Here is an 18474-nt window from a genome sequence, read left to right as displayed (position 1 = left end):
TGCTGGGAGGCCATCCGACCCTGGACTCCTGTTTGTTGGGAGATTTTTGATTACTGATTCAATTTCTTTGTTATGGGTTTGTTTAGGTTGTCTATTTCTTCCTGTTTCAGTTTTGGTGGTTTAGGAATGCATGCATTTCTTCCAGATTGCCTAGTTTGTTGGCATGTAGCTGCTCATAATATTTAATTTTTTGTATTTCTTCGGTGTTGGTTGTGATCTCTCATCTTTGATTCATGGTTTCATTTATTTGGGTCCTTTCTCTTTTCTTTTTAATAAGTCTGACTAGGGGCTTGTTCTTATTCTTTCAAAGAACCAGATCCTGGGGTGCCTGTGTGGCTCAGTCTGTTAAACATTTGGCTTTGGCTTGGGTCACAATATTAGAGTCTTGGGATTGAGCTCTGCATCTTGGGCTCCCTGCTTGGCAGGGAGTCTGCCTGCTTCCCCCTCTGCCTCTACCTGCCACTCCCCCTGCTTGTGCTCTCTCTCACTCCCTTTCTCAAATAAGTAAATAAAATCTTTAAAAAACAAAACAAAAACTTGAAGCACCTAAAGAACCAGCTCCTAGTTTTATTTTTCTGTTCTACCGTTCCTTTGATTTCTGTGTTATTGATTTCTGCTGGAATCTTTATTATTTCTCTCCTCCTGCTGCTGGATTGAGGCTTTACTGTTCTTTTTCCAGCTCCTTTAGGTTTAAGGTTAGGTTGTGTATTTGAGACTTTTCTTGTTTCTCAAGGAAGGCCTGTATTGTCCTGTAGTTCCCTGTTAGGGCCATCTTTGCTCCCTCCCAAATGTTCTGCATTGTCATGTTTTCATTTTCATTTGCTTCCACATATTTTTCAAATTCCTCTTTAATTTCCTGGTTGACCCATTCATTCTTTAGTAGGATGCTCTTTAAACTCCATGTATTTGAGTTCCTTCCAAATTTTTTCTTGTAATTGACCTCAAGTTTCAAAGCACTGTGTTCTGGATATACACATGGAATAATACTAATTTATTTTTATTTTTATTTTATTTTTTATTTTTTTTACTGGTTGAGGCCTGATTTGTGATCTGGTGTGTGACCTATCCTGGAGAATGTTCCATCTGTACTTGAGAAGAATGTGTATACTGTTGCTTTAGGATGAAATGCTCTGAATATATGTGTGGTCCATCTGATCGGTGTGTCATTCAAAACCCTTGTTTCCTTGTTGATCTTTTGCTTAGATGATTTGTCCATTGCTGTGAGTGGGGTGTTCAAGTCCCATACTATTATTTTATTATTATTAATGTGTTTAATTTTGTTATTAATTGGTTTATATATTTGGCTACTCCAATGTTAGGGGCATAAATACTTAATTGTTAGATCTTCTTTTATTATGATTTAGTGTCCCTCATCATCTTTTACTACAGCCTTTGGTTTAAAATCTAGTTTGTAAGATATTAAGAACAGCTATCCCTGCTTTTATTTGATGCCATTAGCATGATAAATGTCCTCTACCCCCTCACTTTCAATCTGGAGGTGTCATTGTGTCTCAAGTCTCTCGTAAGCAGAACATCAATGGGTCTTTTTTTTTTTTTTTTTTAATCCATTCTGATACTCCATGTCTTTTGATTGGAGTATTTGGTCCATTTACATTTTAGTTTATTTTAAAAATATTTATTATTTTGAGAGACAGCAAGCATGAGCAGGGAGAGGGACGGCAGTGGGGGAGGGGGCAGGGGGAGAGGAAAAGAATCCCAAGCAGACTTTTCATGGAGCAAGCTCAATCTCGACCTCACAACCCTGAGCTCATGACCTGAGCTGAGATGAAGAGTTGGGTGCTTAACTGGCTGAGCCACCCAGGTGCCTCAGAGCTTTTATTTTATTTTATTTTTTTTTAATGATTTTTATTTATTTGAGAGCATGAGAGAGAAAAGGAGCAGGGGGAGCAGCAGGTAGAGGGAGAAGCAGACTGCCTGCTGAGCAAGGAGCCCAATGTGGGGCTTGATCCTAGGACCCCAGGATCTGAGCCGAAGGCAGATGCTTGACTGAGCCACGCAGGTGCCCCAAGCTTTTACTTTTAAAATTCAAACTCAGCTTTGTGCAAAGCAAACTACCCTGCTAACAAGTTTTTCACCATAAACCGTTAGATTGAATCCTGTCAGTTCAGGTTAGGTGGGTCTGTTGCCAGGCAAACATCTCCTGCGAGAGTTACTGAGAAGTAACAAAGTAACAGCAGAAGCTCTCGTTTGTATTCTTCCTCATTTCATGTGTATGGTGTTTCTCAGTCCCCCTACTGTTAACAACATGGGGTGAAATTAGAACTTTTTTTTTTTTAAAGAGGAAGGCATTTTGGGAGTGTCAGGTGATTCTAATGAAGAAGTTCAGAAGCCTTTAATGAGATACCTTTATTGAGGTAAAGTTTGGAACCAAATTGTTTCTCTTGTAAATGAGGGTTAACAGGAAGCTCACCTGTTTCTGTTGGTCAGTAACACCTGATTGGCTTTGATGGCGAAGGAGAAGCTCCAGCCTTGAATGTGTGTGTTGCGGTTTTGCAAGTGCATACAGGAGATCCACTAGTGAGGCTGTCTGAGGGCCACGTTTGCCATGGGCCCCGAGCACCAGGGCTCTGGTGTCCCTGAGGGACAAAATATAGGTTGGAAAGGTGACATGGCTGGTTCTACTGAGCTTTGGTGTAAAGCAGAGAAGAGGTGGGACTCAAATTCATTTTGCATGTTTCACCTAAACCACTTTGACCTTGGGGGATCCTTGGAGTTCTTCATGATGTAATTGACCTCAAACAGTTTGTGTTTAGTGTTTGCTGGTTCCCCAGCAAGGCTGAGTGTTCAAAGGCTGGCTTTTAAAATAGACTGGAAATAAGTGGGGGAGAAAAGCCATTTGGAGCAGGCAAGACAGTGTGAGAGAGTCAGCCGGGCTGATGCACTGTGGCATACCCAGTGTGCCTGATATGTGGTGTTTCTACAGGTTCCATGTGGAGCATCTGCGGGGATCTGAAAAACTGCAAAAGGGTCAAAACACTTGTAATTAAAAGGAAGAATAAATTTTAAGATGTGCCAATTATTTTCTCTCAAGGACCTTCAGTGACCACCATGGAAAGACATGGAATTTAATTAGACCACAGGGGTTTCCAGACACGATAAATCAAACTGCACGGAATAAGGCAATGATAGAACGGTACGCTCTGGGGTGAGAGAGTCCAGTGATGAATTAAATTCATCTTACTGTAAAGAAGAGACACACAACAATTCAAGGCTTTTGAAAAAAGCATCATTTATTTCAAAGTACAACACAAAGTTGTATTTTTAAGAAATACACATTCAATCTTGTATCCCAAGACTTGGCTATGTGCATTTCAGTTTATCGTTAAAATAACTTCAGGTATACAAATGGTACATACCTCAAGTACAAACAGCACAGAAAATGCGTATGGTCTCAACCGAATGTTTTTACATTCATTCACGGTTCTTAAAGTTGACTTACATTTCTGTAATCTGCTTTTAAACCAAGACAGCCTTATTTTAAAAAAATACTCTGTATTTTTCAGCACAAAGTCCTCATACATTTTTAAAATTAGATCTTGGTGCATAATATTGCGAAATTATTAAAAACCAAACTTGGTAATTTAATAAAATTGTCACATGCCAGGACTTCTGAATCAACTCAAATTATCTCCTTAGCTGTAAATGTCGAATTTGTGTCAGACAGATAAATAAAGGATGGAAGAAGACAGGTGGTGGAGACTTGATAGCAGCTAAGGTTTTCAGATGTACAGGTCTTACTAGAGAGTTTGTGGCTGAGTCCAGACTTTTCCCTAAAAGCACAACAGCAAGTCTCATATTATCATAATTGCAAGAAAGATCTGAAAGAAGCGAATGGCACAAGCCGGCCCTGCTTGAGTCGTTTTGCAAAGATGAGGAGGGTGGGGAGTGGGAAGCTACAGCAGTAACAGCCTTAGAAAGAGGTCTCAGAAACTGGCATATCATGATCTGGATGAGGGGCCCCCACTTTTGTTTTTTGTTTTGTTGCCTAATTTCAATTCTCATGAGGGAAGTGTGAATTAGACCAAGGGTCGGAGCTTCTTCTTCCGATTGTGGGGCTCCATATCCGCCACGGGTTGTAGGTCTGCCCCAAGTCATCGGCCGGACTCGAGGTGGAGGGAGCGTGAGGAGCGGAGGAGTGTTCTGTGCCCATGAGGCCGATGCCTGGCAGCGCGTTGGCTGGGGTGGTGAAGGGCAGGGCACTGTTCAGGCTGCTGGACCAGATCGAGTTGCTAAACGGCGTGGTGGACCACAAGCTGCTGGTGTTGCCAAGGATCGACTGACAAGACAGAAGACACGCAGCATGGAGCATCAAGACTGACAGGCGCACAGGTTCTATGCGGGTGACGCTTATGCTAGAAACTGGGGCTGGGCCAGAAGTGCTTTCACCTTCTTTATTTTGAAACAAATGCTTCACACATACAGCCATCTCAGCATCTGAGCGGATGGGTCTGCTGGCTTCAAGGGCTGGCAAACCACAGTGGGCCACACCCAGCCCGGCCTGTTTCTAAGTCAAAGGGCTGCGGGCACATGACTGCCCCGCTGGGGGAGGGCCCGTCCGGCCACGTCGGCACGACCGCAGCAGAGGGGAACAGATGCAAAGAAGCAGGACGGCCTGCGAAGCCTAAAATATTTACTGACCCATTTTAAAAGCAGCTTAACCATTCTTTAAAACTGAAGCCAGAATGATTTACAAGGAAAGAAGGTAAAGTATCTATTTTCAACCCTGAGTGTCTAATTTAGTTTTCCTGAGAATGAAGAGGGAATCACAGCAGGGTATTTTTCTGTGATCATTTTGTGAAAGCTGAAACCAGTAATTATCTTGGCAAGAATACTTCTTTGGAGCATGATCTCGACAGAAAAATTTAGCTGAAAAACCAACAAATGTACACTGGAAAAGCTCAAGCTAAGGTGCTCCCCCAAAGCAAAATTAATGCACCCTTCCAGCAGCTTGCTGCTGGGGCCCGAGCGGCTACAGGTTGTACAGGGTGAAGGCCACCCTCTGCCGCTGTCTGGCTGCCCCACACCTGCGGCCTGACTTGCAGGTTGGGAAAAGGCGGTAATGCTTTGGCTCAACTCGGAGACCCACCCCACAGGAGCTCACTTGTGCTTCCTATAGTTTCCTGACTGTAATCGCTGACAAATACCAGTGGGTTACTTGGGCAGAGTATGAAGACATGGCAATGAGGACCAGAGAAGAACTAACCTGCCCCTTCCAGGCCATGCTCCGGCCTCTGTAATGGCGTCAGTGCCGCCTGAGGAGCAGTGACAGTAAGAGCAGGAGTGACGAGGGAGCAGGTGAGGCTGAGCCCCGAGTACTCACTGTGGCCGTGTGGGTCGGGGAACTGGAACTGGCTGGCCAGGAAGGGCTGGGATCCGTTGCTGGAGAGTCCCAAAGGTATGAAGGGCCACTACTAAACTCGCTCCAGCCTCTCTGGGAGGCCTGATTGCATGACCGAGATAACCCAAGTTTGCTGAAAACTTCTGCAAATAAGGAAGCAATCAAGTGTGTATCATTTTGCCATGCTCACTGGGGCATTCACTCAGAGGCACATGTCCCCCCAGCTCTCAGGGCCCCTCACCTGCTCTGCCAGCTCCCACCACAGCCTGGGGAGAACGGGGCATACGAGGTGTTCCCCAGAACGCGAGCGCAGGGCACACAGTCTGAGCTCTTTACCCAGCCCGCTAGCTGGATGACCCAGTGCAAACATCCCACTGCTAACGTGACTGCAGCTAAAGCAAAGCTCACACTGCAGCCTCTAGTCTGGGACACCAAGTAAGGAGCCCAGCAGGGTCAGGAGTCACCTTTCAGACACACAATCCTTTCTTGAAGTTCTTAAATAACCGCTGGGGATCACAAACCAGCTGGCACTCCTGGCACTGAGCTGGCTCTGCCAGACGCCTGGGCCTCGGGCGGGTGGAAGAGGCGGCCCTTTAGAGAGGTTCCTGCTGGGCGTCCCTTGCTGCAGGCCGCTGTGCTGAGGGCTGCTGGGGCCCGGGCCCAGGCATCCGTCTGGGAGAGCTGCCACAGCCCGGCTGCCCTGAAGCCAGCCTGCGTGTTTTCGGTCAGTGCCTGACTACAGGGACAAAGAAACGCGCTGACAAAACGACAGGCTGGGGGCGCCTGGGTGGCCTAGTCAGTTAAGTGTCTGCCATCGGCTCAGGTCGTGATCTCAGGGTCCCTGCTTAGGGCGGGGAGTCTGCTTCTCCCTCTCCCTTTGGCCCCACCACTTGTGCTCACACGCTCTCTCACTCACTCTCAAATAAATTAAAAAAAAAAAAAGGCTCTCCTAGTTCAGTGTGTTTCTCCACACATAAAACTAGACCTCATCTTCCCTTTTTCTTTGTCCACGTGCTTATTAGTTGCAGGTCTAGTGTTAAACACTCACCACCAGTTAGGTTAAAAGAATTTCCAAAGGCCGAGAACGAATTGAGGGGTGTGAAGTCAGGGCTGCTGGGGTTGCTGGCAGGACTCCACAAACCCGAGCTGGATGTTACAGGAGGAAAATGCAACACACAGAGATGTATACTGGTTAGTGCACACAGGCCTGTTACACACGGCTTCGCAGACAGCGGGCGCTGCGTCACCCGGGGGCACTCAGGCTATGTAAGACAGGCGCCTGTGCCAAAAAGGGTTCGGGCACAGAGAGGTTCTGAGCTCCTAGTCTACGCAGGAGCTGTGAGCCGGGCTCAAAGCAGGTGTTCTGTGGAGAGAACAGGTATTCTTTTTTTCCCTTATGTTGATCTTTTGGTAATGGAAGATTGATTTTAAAAATTTCCAATCCAGCACTCACCCCTTTCAGTACAGGGTGGGTCGAGCTGGGGCTGTACGGACAGTCTTTACTGTTACTGACCTGGGAAATCGAACCACAGCAGTCGCTGCCCGTCACCGTGCCCAGGAGGGTTGCTCGGGGTCAGGGGAGCGCATCTCCAGTATTCAGTACACACTGTCCCGTACCAACTCTCCAGCATAGTTTGTTCTCTATGTGCTCACATCCTTTCTTACAACAGACCGTGAGAGGGAAGAAGGGCGGACGCACACCTGGCCCTCTGTCGGGGGAGCCACCGGGCCTTCTGCTTCCACCCAACAGAGCAGAGCTCCGAGAGGATGGCCTACTTGGAATCTCGGGGGGACATAGGTATGGACGGAAGAAGCTAGCCCTGCCTTTTAGCTTTCTTTTGATTAAGAATGGTCTACTGTACCTGTCTGAGCCATCGCTGTCGACAGGAGTGTGTGAAATGCCAAGGCTGCTGGAAAAATCTGTTTTGTTTGAAGAAACTTTAGCAAAGCCATTCCCGCCTGTAACAATGGACTCTGAATCAATCAAAGGCAATTCTACTGTGCCCAAAGCCCAGGTGTGACAGACAGGACCCCAAGCCACTCACCTGGACTCTTGTCGTACCCGGCTGTGACTGCAGCAAAAGTGGGGTTGCCGTTCTTGCCGGGCAGGGAGGCTGCTTTTGTCAATTTGTGTTTGCTTCCATTTGGCTGCTTGGTTTTAGGGTCACTTGAAGGAAGAAGCAAAGAGAGGGGCCATTCCTCGTTAGTCTAGGCTGGAGGCCTGCTGGGGCACTTGTCTTGGGCAGTTTGGCTGCCCCGAGACTGAGCCCATGCAGTGCCCTCACTGTAGCTGGGCCCAGGTTTTGACGGGGAGCTGGAAACCACCCAGGACAGCCCCCCGAGTATGGCCTGGCCTCATCTAAAATGCTGCCAAACCTAAGACTGTGCCGTCTGATGGGACACAAGGGACTTGGGGGAAAGGTGTGAAAACAGAAGGCCCCTAGAAAAGAGACCAGGGCAGGGATGAGCACTTAGGGGCTGGCAAAGCTGCAATCCCATTGTAAAGAACACTGGATAGGGAGCCACTGGGTCGTGGGCTGAGGAGACCAAGAGCTCACTGGCAGGCAATACTACGTGACAGGGTTCCAGTCTCTGGCCTGTCAGGACCTGGTAAGGGGCCCAGTACAGCAAGGGCCCCAAGCAGGGCAGCCTGCCCTCTGGCTCTTTGGCAAGAGAGAAGAACTGGGCAGGTTGTCTGTCATGTCAGGCTGGGTGGTTCCCCAAGGGCAGAGCAGGGATGGTGACAACACTGGGCTTGGCTTGCAGGCGTGTGTGTGAGGAAAACGTGCAGCACTGGGGGCATTCTGGCACTCACTAAGAACTCGCCCGGGCTCCTTACTCTTACTGAGGTTGCTGTTACACCAAGTTAGCCAAACACGGAGGGGCTCTGGGCCTCCACGAAGGAGCGCCATCGCGGGGTCCTGCCTGCCCGTCGGGAGGCTGCCGCCTTTGTGCATGGCACCTGGTGCAGCAGCTCTTGTGGCGGCCGGTCTTGGCCTGTAACTGCTGAACTCTGCAGCCATAAGGGCGAAATAAACATCCTGTAAAGCCGCTTCCTCAATGCACAGGGCGGCTATAGATCTTCAATACTTAGGATGCTCATTTCCCTTTGAATTAGAAAGTAATTCTACTAAGTTAAATGATGCATAGTTCGGGTCGGGCACCAACCCCAGGAAAGGACAGAAGATGGTAGAGGACAGGAGCGGTGGGATGGGACAGCAGGCTGTGGCCACTGAGCGTTTCCAATCCAAGGGTGCAAGCATTTACCGAACTTAGTTATCTGAAGGGTGGGGGACAGCCAGGGACCCACCTGCTGGAGCTGCTGTTGACGATGCTGCTGTAGCTGCCCCGGGTCGAGAATGGGCAAGGTGCAGCGGGGGGAGAGGGAGAGGCAGGTGTCGGTGAGGTCTGGCGTTGTTTCAAAAAAATGTCTGCGTTGAGGGTTTGCAGAGAAAGTTTATAAAGACTATCGGTAGCTGGAAATGAAAAATAAATGGTCTTGTTAATGTAGTGTTTTGATTTTTACTCTTGAAATGACTTTTGATGTTCTGATAGAATGCAGAACTCAACTGCTTCTATAAAACAAAAACGAAAACAAAAACAGCCAGCAGGAAAGCTTTTACATGTGTTTGGTTTAAAGGCTTGAAAGGGAAAAAGGAAGTCCTGTGTCTCTCTGCCTAATGAGGCATTCCAATTCACCGCTCCTCAGTGCTCTGCCAGATGCTCCTGGACAGCTTCTCCCGGCTCAGGGTGGGAAGGTGGCTCTTCCTTGTCCTTCAGGGGTGGGCAGGTAAAGTCAGTGCCTGGGACCAGACAGAGTCCCTGTATTTCCACCCAGGCAGGTGTGGGGGTGGCGGGCAAAACATCCCTGAGTCCTATAGCTTGACCCTACCCTGCTGCTGCCCCAGTCCACGGCACAAGGATGCGAGCTCCTAGGAGAGTCCTGCTGCCCTTTAGGATAATGTGTACACAGCTGTTTGAAAAATTTAAAAAAGAAAAAGCCTGCATAAATGAAGTATTAATTCTGCACTAAGAGGAAACACACATAACTTCTTTCAGAAAACGGCATCATCTGGTGAGGTTGCATCCAGCCCCAGCCACGGGGGCTGTGGCCTCTGCGAGCTCAGTCCCCATAGGCTCCTGGGGTGTGTGGTTGCGCACCTCCCCGCAGTTCTCCTGGCACAACGGCCCCGTCCTGTCACCCTCCTTTCCTATCCCTGCCCAGCACACTCTTCTGCCGGGGCACATTCCCACCCCATCTCCGCCTGACGGCCCTTCCTGGCCCGTGCCAGCCCTGTCTACAGCGAGGACAGCCTGCTCTACTCCCAGTCTCTGTGAACGGTCTGTTTCATCTCATCTCCAGAAAGACCAGAAGCCGGCTCAGCACGGTGCTTCCACTTTCCTTGTGGTTCTCTCCCACACCCGTGGTTCTCCCCAAGTCCCCAGGGCTCAGAGCCCGGATGGAGCTGCATGTTCCCTCGCTGCGTCAAGGCAACACCTACGGCACCGCCATGCTAAGCCCCCTTCTTCTCAAAGCCTGAGCTAGCCATTCATTCTCCATCTCCAGTGCCACCTTGCACCTACCCCAGGATTCTGGCATTCCTCAGTGCTGTTGGCCCCTTATTCCTCCTTATTGCCTCCACTCCACCAGCTCTCACCCTTGATTATGTGGTTAATCCCCTTCCTATATGCTCTGTAGTCTGTTGACTCGATGCCCATGTTCAGGGACAGCCCATCTCAAAGCTCTCCACCTTTCTGCCTGCCTCGGAAGCCCCTGCAGCGCAGTGTGTCTGGTATCACCTCTACGTGGTAGGACCATTATTTGTACAACTGTCCTGATCCTTCCCAGCCACCCCTTGTAGGACACCTTCTCTGACTACCCCCTAACCCCCCAAGAAGTGAGCCGGGAACTGTCCGCAGTGGGACAGTCCTCCTCTAATGGGATGTGTTTCACTGAGCCCAGGAGTAACTTAGTAAATGTTAGAGTGCAAGAGGGGAAGTTAAGTCAGAAAAAGACTTTTTGGACTAACGCCTGAAGTAAGAAGAGAAGATGGGGGGAAGGTAGGAGGTGACCAAGAATAGCATAGGGCATGTGCAATTAGAGATCTTTTTGACTCAACAGATTTCCTCTGGGGCTTTCTGTTTGCCTTCCAACAAACCCTTGGATTTGTTGTCTTTTAAAGTCATGACGTTATTCAACGAGAATTTTCTCAGCATCTCCTAGGGCCCAGGGAACCATGCTATAAGAGGTCCTGCCTGGGGGTGGAGCGATCTCTCCACATGGTTTTCCAGTGAGGTGCCGGCTAGCACAGCCGAGTGGAGGATGGTCTACCCCGGGGAAGCCTAGGAAGTGTAGCTCTGCTAGCAGGGGGTGTGGAGGCTGGAGATCTCAGCCAGGTCAGTTATCAGTGAAGGGTGGAAAAGGGAGAAAAGACGAGAAAACGGGGACAGGGAGTGTATTAGACTGATTCTTACTGGTTTCATGTAGCAGTTTTGTGTATATCATGGAGCCCTGCTGGAACTTTCCAGTAAAGCTGATGGAGACAGTGGAGAGGTTACAGGATGTGGGACCAGGGTAAGGTATTCCTTGCTTGGAAAAGCACACAATCATTATGCAGACGTGGGCCCCGGAGCGAGTACACACTTTCTGCAGTGGCAAAGCCATCTAGCTGTCTGACAGGGAATTCTGCCCCGAGGCACTGAGCTCTCGGAGGCATCAGCTGGCCTTCTTAGACGGGCCTGGGGAGGAAACAGAGGCCCACAGCATTCTGCTTTCCAAACATTTTCTTCTCCAGACCATTTGTCTGGCATTTCTTACATTCCTTCCCTCCTGAGGTGGGGATCCGAACTCACGTGGGTTTGGATCTGGTCACCTTTTCTCCTCCACCCCAAAGGAGGGACAACAGCATGTTTGTCAGGTGCCACTTGGTGGTGACACTGTCATGGCCAGCTATCTGGTCTTGAAGGCTGTGCCCGATTGATACCCCCTCTCTCCTATACCACGTGTTACTCATGGCAGCAGAGCTCACGCTGACCTCGCTGGGCTGGAGACAACCCTATGAAACTGGCTCCCTGGGAACCTGGTATCCCCAGTGCTGAAAACGTCCCTCTGTGGGGGCGGTGATGTCTGTTTAATACGGCACGGCCCAAATCACAAAGTGGAAGCCAAGGACCGGTGTCCAGCTGAAACTCAGAGGGGAATCTAAGGAAACAAAAAGCATTCAGCCTGGACACCAGGACTACTGAGAGATTTGTTTCAAGATCTCTGAATGACCAGGGATTTAGGTTTGTATCTCATCCCAGGCAAAAAAAAAAAATAGTATTAAATAGTGCCAGAAAGTCTCATGGCAAATAGGGTGCTAGAGGTTTTATCACAGAACGTGTCTCTTTCCAGTGTACTTATATAGGTGAAAATGTAAAAGGTGCCATGTTTCCTGTACACCGCACCTGGATTTCCAAGTTCTTTTCCTCCTTCGCTTTACTGAGGGCTCCAATCACACAGTCTTCATTTAAATCCTCCTTTCCCCTAAACAATCTTTTGTTCAACTCTGATTTTCCCTTTGGCACAAACTGGCTAAGTGTGAGTTCACTCTAACACCGTAGATGGGTTAGTCCTCAAGCTGGTCCTCTCTTGACCCCAAACACCTATAATTAGGCCCCTCCCTTGGCCTGTGTCTGTTGCCTTCTATTCTGGGTTGTAAGCATGTCAGGCGAGGACTGCTATCGTATTTTAGTAGCCTGTGCTACTGCCATGATTTACTCTTGGCCAAGTCTGACAAACAAGGTCAAGAAGCTAGTGAGTAAAACAGAGAAACCTTCACACAGGTGGTTTATGTAAAAGATGTGGGTCAAGCTGAAGGAAGACTGAATTTTTACAAAAACGATTATCACACTGGTAAACGTTATGAGGAACTAGTCAGGCAAAAAATGGCTGTGTTAACAATTTCCTAAAGAAGTATTTCTTTGGGTGATTCACCGCTCCAGACAGATCTTCCCATTTTGTACACTGGGAAGTGGTGTGGTCTAGCAGCTCTGGAAAAAGAGCCCTCGTGTGAACTGTCTACTGGTTTTTCTGGTGTAAACACTCCCGCCACGGCCAAACAAGCTAGGACACTTTTACCAATGGCGGACTATTGAACAAAGGGTTTTGGCTGGCTGGTACAAGTGGCCTCAGATACCAGGCCTCCTTTTAAAGCAATACGCCCCACGGAGTTTTCCTGCCCAGAGCGGACCCCAGGGTTTCTCAATCCCCATACTCACAGCTGCCGGGCTTGTGAACTGGCACAGAATCCCATTCCGGGGGTGGAGAGTCTTTTTCACCTTCTGAGCTACTGGTGTTGCCTAGTTCTTGACTATTTGGGAGGAATTTTGCTAGGGTAGGTGGCCTGTTATCCACTAACTTATTTGTACCTACACAAAAATCAGGAAACAAAAAAATCATTAATGGAGGATAATTCCTTTCTTTCAGGTCTGTTTCAATGAACCTTTTAATGAGCATGAGGATACCACCGTAGCCTTTTATAGGACCAATGACTACTAATCGATTACTGGTAACTCACAACTAATAATTACTAGTACAATGAATCATGAAAATATCCATATGGTCACACAAAAGTACCTTTTGTTTTCTGGGAATTTCGTGATTTGGATCCACTTGTCAATGCAGTTGGAAGAGGAATCTTGGTTGGGAGATTTCTGCGTTGTTTACTTTCCAGTGGGGGAGTATAAGGGAGCTCTAAAGAACTGAAAGACAATCATGGATGGAAAATACAAATTTATGCCTTTGTTTTGGATCAGAGAGTAGAAGTTACTGATCATGCTACAATTTCCATTGCATATGTTTTTCTCATCTGGCTTCCTCAGACGCTATGTAGTCATGGTCCTAACTTAACACTGGCTGCTTTCCAAATGCTTCCAAGACTGCTCAGAAGACATGCAACATTTGCAGATTTATCCTTTGCTATTCTGAGTGCTGACGATGAACTGAGGTCCGTTGTTTGATACTATGGAATGGGTGAGAGCACCTACCTCGCATCGTATGTATAAAGGCTTTGGCAAAACATGCTGTTTTGGGGGCTGCTAAATGCAGTCATTTTGCTTGTGAATGAGTCTCTCCCATTATCTGGACTACTAGCGGGATTCTTGAATGTGGAGATTCTGAAAGGTCTCCGACTTACAATGTCAAAGGGTCTGCACATTTGTCTCATAGAAACCATGAAATGAACCAGGGCTAAGTTCCTGGGTTGCCTATGAAAATCCACTAGCCCACTGCAGAGCAGGACTGACAGATTTGCCTAAGCTCTAGGGTGAGTAGGGTGAGATGAATTTTCTTCTTTATTCTTAAACTCAAGGTTAACCCTGGGCAAACATTTAAGTATTATTTTTTATTCATTCAGAGTATATATGTGTTCTAAAAGATTCAGAGGTAAGCTTAACATAATAAACATTTATAAATAGAACTAATTGGCTCTGAACTTCCTGTCCAAGGCAAAATGGGAGGCATGCTGGGCTATTTTAGTTTCTACAGCCTGATGCGGAAAACATTAAAATCTGGGAGAGAAGCAATCTCTAGGAGAAATGGACAGATAACCTATAGAAGGTAACAGTGTGAGCAATGTAACTGTCTGGGCCATAAAGGTATTCTTTATGAAGTTGCTTCTGTAATGGCCACCAAGATCAAGTCAGAGGCTTGGGAAGGCCTTGGACAGGAGCTAAGCTAACTGTGGTCCAAGAAGGGTGTTTTCTGGTGAAGGCATGAGACATAACTGAGAGAACCCAGTGGCCTCTTACCAGGATTCTTCCAAAATTTATCAGTTATCTCCACCATTCTGGTGATGGCCAGAAAGCTGTCGGTTCAAGGCTGAGCAGAGCTTGCTTTTCATTAAAAATCTGACCAAGTTTACGCGCTGATGTAGATGTTCTAAAATGGGTGTGTCTCTGGCAATTTCCACCTTAGGGTACTTCCTGTCCTGTCCCCAACCCTCAGGTGTGTGACTCCAACACACCACTCTGGCCTCCCCGAGCCTGTCCTTTAGGTTCTTTTCTATGTACCACATCATCTTCCTTCCATTGCTACTCCAAATTCTCACTCCTAGAAGCCAGCCCGTTTCTGCTAGGTTCTGAGATGGGGACAGCACACCATACTAATTCACATCAGATCTTAAAGGTCAGAATGGTTCAAACCTCCCAGGTGACAGAATAATATATAAATATTAATAATAATATAAATAAACCCATTTTAACATAGGCTACTTACAAATATTTATATGGTAGTAGGTTAAAGTAATTTTCTTCTTTTTTTTGTATCTCTGTATTTCACAAATTTTCTATAATAAATATGTATTAGATTTGGAATCAGTAAAAGAGCTAACCAAAAATCCAAAGGGCTCTGTTAACCCAAGTAAGTAGAATTTTTGGCAGGTTAACAAACCAATGTGAAAAAATTCACTTTTTATGGGCAAGAGTATTAATGTTACAGTTTTATAAACCTTCCATGTCCTTCCACTTCTGACAGTGTTATTTAAAAATTCCACCTAAACAACAACAACAACAACAACAATAAAGGCTCCCATAAACCCTCTGGTGCTGGTGGCAGAGGTGGGTGTGTGGGAATTATTTTTAGGTAAGTCATTTATAAGTATGGAGGTTGGGGGTTATTTATACAAAGCTAACTCTGTGCCACTGTTAAATTAGTTGGTTTCTTAAGAAAAAAGATGTCAGACAACTATTTTATTTTTGCTGATTCATACTTTCCAAAATTAAGCTAAATGATCTTTATCAAGAAACCTTTTTAAAAGCTTCTGAGTAAAATAGGAAAGAGCCTACTTAATTTATAATTTTTTATTTTTTATTAACATATAATGTATTATTAGCGCCAGGGGTACAGGTCTGTGAATTGCCAGGGAGCCTACTTAATTTAAATGATTCTTTCTAAAAGGTAAAAACCTTAAGGTGGTTCAGATGCTAGGCTTGATTTTTGCTCTGTAATACACAGTCTGTGACACTGTCTGGGGAAGGGGGAAGGCAGAGAGCTGAAGCTAAGGTCAGGGTGAGCCAGTGCTCACGGGTCTGGAGGCCAGTATGTGAAATGTGGTGCCCACGGCCCTGAGCTGAGTGTGCTATTAGGGCAAAGTAGTAAAGAGGACAATTAACTCTGTGAAGGCTCCCCCCCACACCCTCATTTTAGATTATTACATTTAAGTCATATAAAGTGTTGGTAAATAGACAGACAACAAAAGGATGAACGGATAGCTGCTGTCCTAAGCAGGCCTGGTTCCACTGTGCCTGAGCTGGAACTCTCATTTCCTGGCCTCTTGGACCTAAATACAGTCTTTTGGAAGTCTACAGGTCCACTTACTTCTATGGTGTTGAAGCTGGCCAAGATGGACTGACTGGCTTCTGCCATTGCGACAGCATGCTCCCCACTCCCAGGAAATGATTTTTTGAAGCGAACTTGAGGGAGTATAGTGGGAGGTGGCTGCACAGGCAGAGACCATGACTGAGGCACTGCTCTGCCTTTATCACCACCTATTTATAAGAAAACAGATTCCTCGACATTTCAGGATTGGGTCTTGTAGCCTAGAGATAACAGAACATCCCACTAATACTGACTATCAGTGTTTTGGCTGACTGATAGATGGAACATTTATTCCCAATCATATAAAGCTTTCAAAAGAAGGTGATAATACATATATGCCTTATTAATGGTATCTCTTTTTAAGAGTGCATCTATACCCTGCAGATCATGGAATCACAGGTAACACACTGACATCATTTCTGAAGTGACAGGAGTTTTGGGTATCATTAACATAAGGACTGGCAGTGATTTTACCTGAGTGACAGAGCAAGGCCTTTACCGTCATAACTCAGTGTAGACAGGGAATGGCTCTATTCAGAGAGACCACATTTCTGGTTATTAAAAAAGCCAGTCTTTGTATGATCTCATGGATATGTGGAATTTAAGAAACAAAACAGAAGATCATAGGGGAAGAGAGGGAAAAAGAAAACAAGACAAAATCAGAGGGAGTCAAACCATAAGAGACTCTTAGTAAACAGGGTTGCTGGTGAGGGGATGGGGCAACTGCATGATGGACATTAAGGTGGGCACTGGGTACTATATGAGACTGATGAATCATTGAATTCTATTTCTGAATAATAATATATTATATGCTAATTAATTTAAATTTAAAAAATTAAAGAATATATGGCCTATTCTTTGTGAAAACAAACAAAAACAGAAACCAGTCTTTGTTTAACTCCATATCTGAGTGATGTACTAATGAATTCTGACTCTTTTAATAGATTTATCCCTGAGTTTGGAAAAACACAAAATAAAACTGGTGAGTTTAAAGAGATTAGATTAAGGAGATTAGAAGAGTAAGGCTGCATATGGATTTCTTTAGTTACAAAAGACAATTTGGAAAGACAATTCAGAGGACAGTGCTTCAACTATTTTGCTGGTAACAATTTTTCTCTTAACTATACACCAAGAGGACATGAGTTAGCCTTGGAACTGTCCCTTGATGGAGAGCCAGTAGAGAATGGACTCCTGTAGCTTTCTGTTAACCAGAGACCCAAAGTCCTTATAAAATTAGTAGCATTCAAGTGAAATCTTTTATAAAATTTTCAAAATCAAATCTGCTAATGGTCAACTTATTTTATAAAAAAATAAGAATACTGTAGAAGAGGAAAAGGGATGAAGGTAAAAATTAACATGTAGTATTTGTCTAAAATATGTGTCTGAGCTTAGGCATCAAGGCTAACACACAATGCAGAATGGGTAAAATTACCTGTAATTCTGCTAATGGTCAATTTATCTCATAAAAATTTGGAATATAACAGAAGTCAGTGGAAAAGGGATGAAGGTTAAGAATTAACATGTACTATCTGTTTAAAAAATTATGTCTGACAGCTCACGCATCAAGGCTAATCATGCAGATTTGGCAAAAACCACCTATGGAATGGTTTTGTTACGGTAATTTTTAGAAGGTTGGTTTTTAAATCCATGCTAAGAATTATAGCATGATTTTCTATTCTCACAAGATTTCCATGAAAACTATGGTTTTTCATAATCTGTATTTTTAGCCCCATTTACTTAAGAATATCTTATCAATCACCTAAGCCTGCTTTAAAAGGCCTAGAAGGATAATCCCTAATCACTAGAGTGTTGTTCCAGTCCTGGGATGCCAGAATGTTGTTAGCACTAATTAGTGCCTTAGGTTGATTTCTCTCAGGAGAGATCCAAGTGTGTCAACCATTGCTTCTAGCTGGATCAGATTGTTCTCAACAAACTGTGGGATTGGATCCAATAACAATTTGCACGTAAGAGTGAATTTTAGGTCTAAATATTCCATTAGTAATTAATGACTGCCATATGCTGTATTATTTCATAAATTCAGAGACGAGGTTTCATTTCACTAGCATTAACACCTAATTTTTAGGAGCTGTTGATTCTGTGGAGGAGACTGCCTGTGCCTGAGTTAGGCCCTTCTAGGGAAAAGAGTCCAGTTTATGGTGTTTCTGGAAAGCTCACGTATTATTCCCAGAATCAAAGAACAGATCTTCCCAAAATGTAAGGCCAATTCTAATGATAACAATGCTTTCCTTTAGTAATTTATATGCAATTCTCTCAACCTCCTAGGTCAATGCTCACTTATCACACAAGAAGGTAAATATCAGCTTCCATGCTAATGGCCATTTTGTACAATCAACTATGAAGGGCATGAATAATGCTAAAACTAAACTTAGCTTATTCGGTAGATCTAAGGTTTAATGAAAGTAACCTTAGTTAATGACCTACTAGTTCAACTTTCATTCACTTGAGGAAACATTCTGGAGCAAGCCTTCCCTGTGGGGCCCACCAGAATCCTGTTCCATGGTGACTGGAATGGAGTTATTTCATAGTTAATTCTTGTCTGATAGGGGATATTTGCCCTGAGCTTTTTTTCTTAAATTGGAGAGAGGGAGAGAATCTTCAGCAGATTTCCGCTGAGCGCAGAGCCCAACCTGGGGCTTGATCCAAGGACCCTGAGATCATGACCTGAGCTGAAACCGAGAGTCAGACGTTTGACGGACTGAGCCACCCAGGTGCCCCCTTGCCTGAGTATTTTTCAGGT

General features: G+C 45.6%; 1 protein-coding gene across 3 annotated transcripts in view; it reads right to left on the bottom strand.

Annotated features, from left to right (window-relative positions):
* Positions 1-3230: 3230 nt before the first annotated feature.
* Positions 3231-18474, bottom strand: part of TMEM131 (transmembrane protein 131) — a 225142-nt gene continuing 209898 nt past the window's right edge. For 2 of the 3 annotated variants that reach the window (XM_047743792.1, XM_047743791.1), the window contains exons 34-41: positions 12978-13102; positions 12620-12769; positions 8670-8835; positions 7405-7526; positions 7222-7318; positions 6408-6505; positions 5342-5502; positions 3231-4297 (exon numbers count right to left, since the gene is read on the bottom strand). In XM_047743792.1, coding sequence (XP_047599748.1) covers positions 4013-4297; positions 5342-5502; positions 6408-6505; positions 7222-7318; positions 7405-7526; positions 8670-8835; positions 12620-12769; positions 12978-13102 — 1204 coding nt within the window. In that variant the 3' untranslated portion in view covers positions 3231-4012. Of the gene's footprint in view, positions 4298-5224; positions 5503-6407; positions 6506-7221; positions 7319-7404; positions 7527-8669; positions 8836-12619; positions 12770-12977; positions 13103-18474 lie in introns of all 3 variants that reach the window. The other variant, XM_047743793.1, reaches the window with a different exon arrangement.

Source organism: Lutra lutra, chromosome 9 (genome assembly GCF_902655055.1).
Source record: "Lutra lutra chromosome 9, mLutLut1.2, whole genome shotgun sequence".
NCBI lineage: Eukaryota > Metazoa > Chordata > Mammalia > Carnivora > Mustelidae > Lutra > Lutra lutra.
This window is presented reverse-complemented; position numbering and strand designations above follow the sequence as displayed.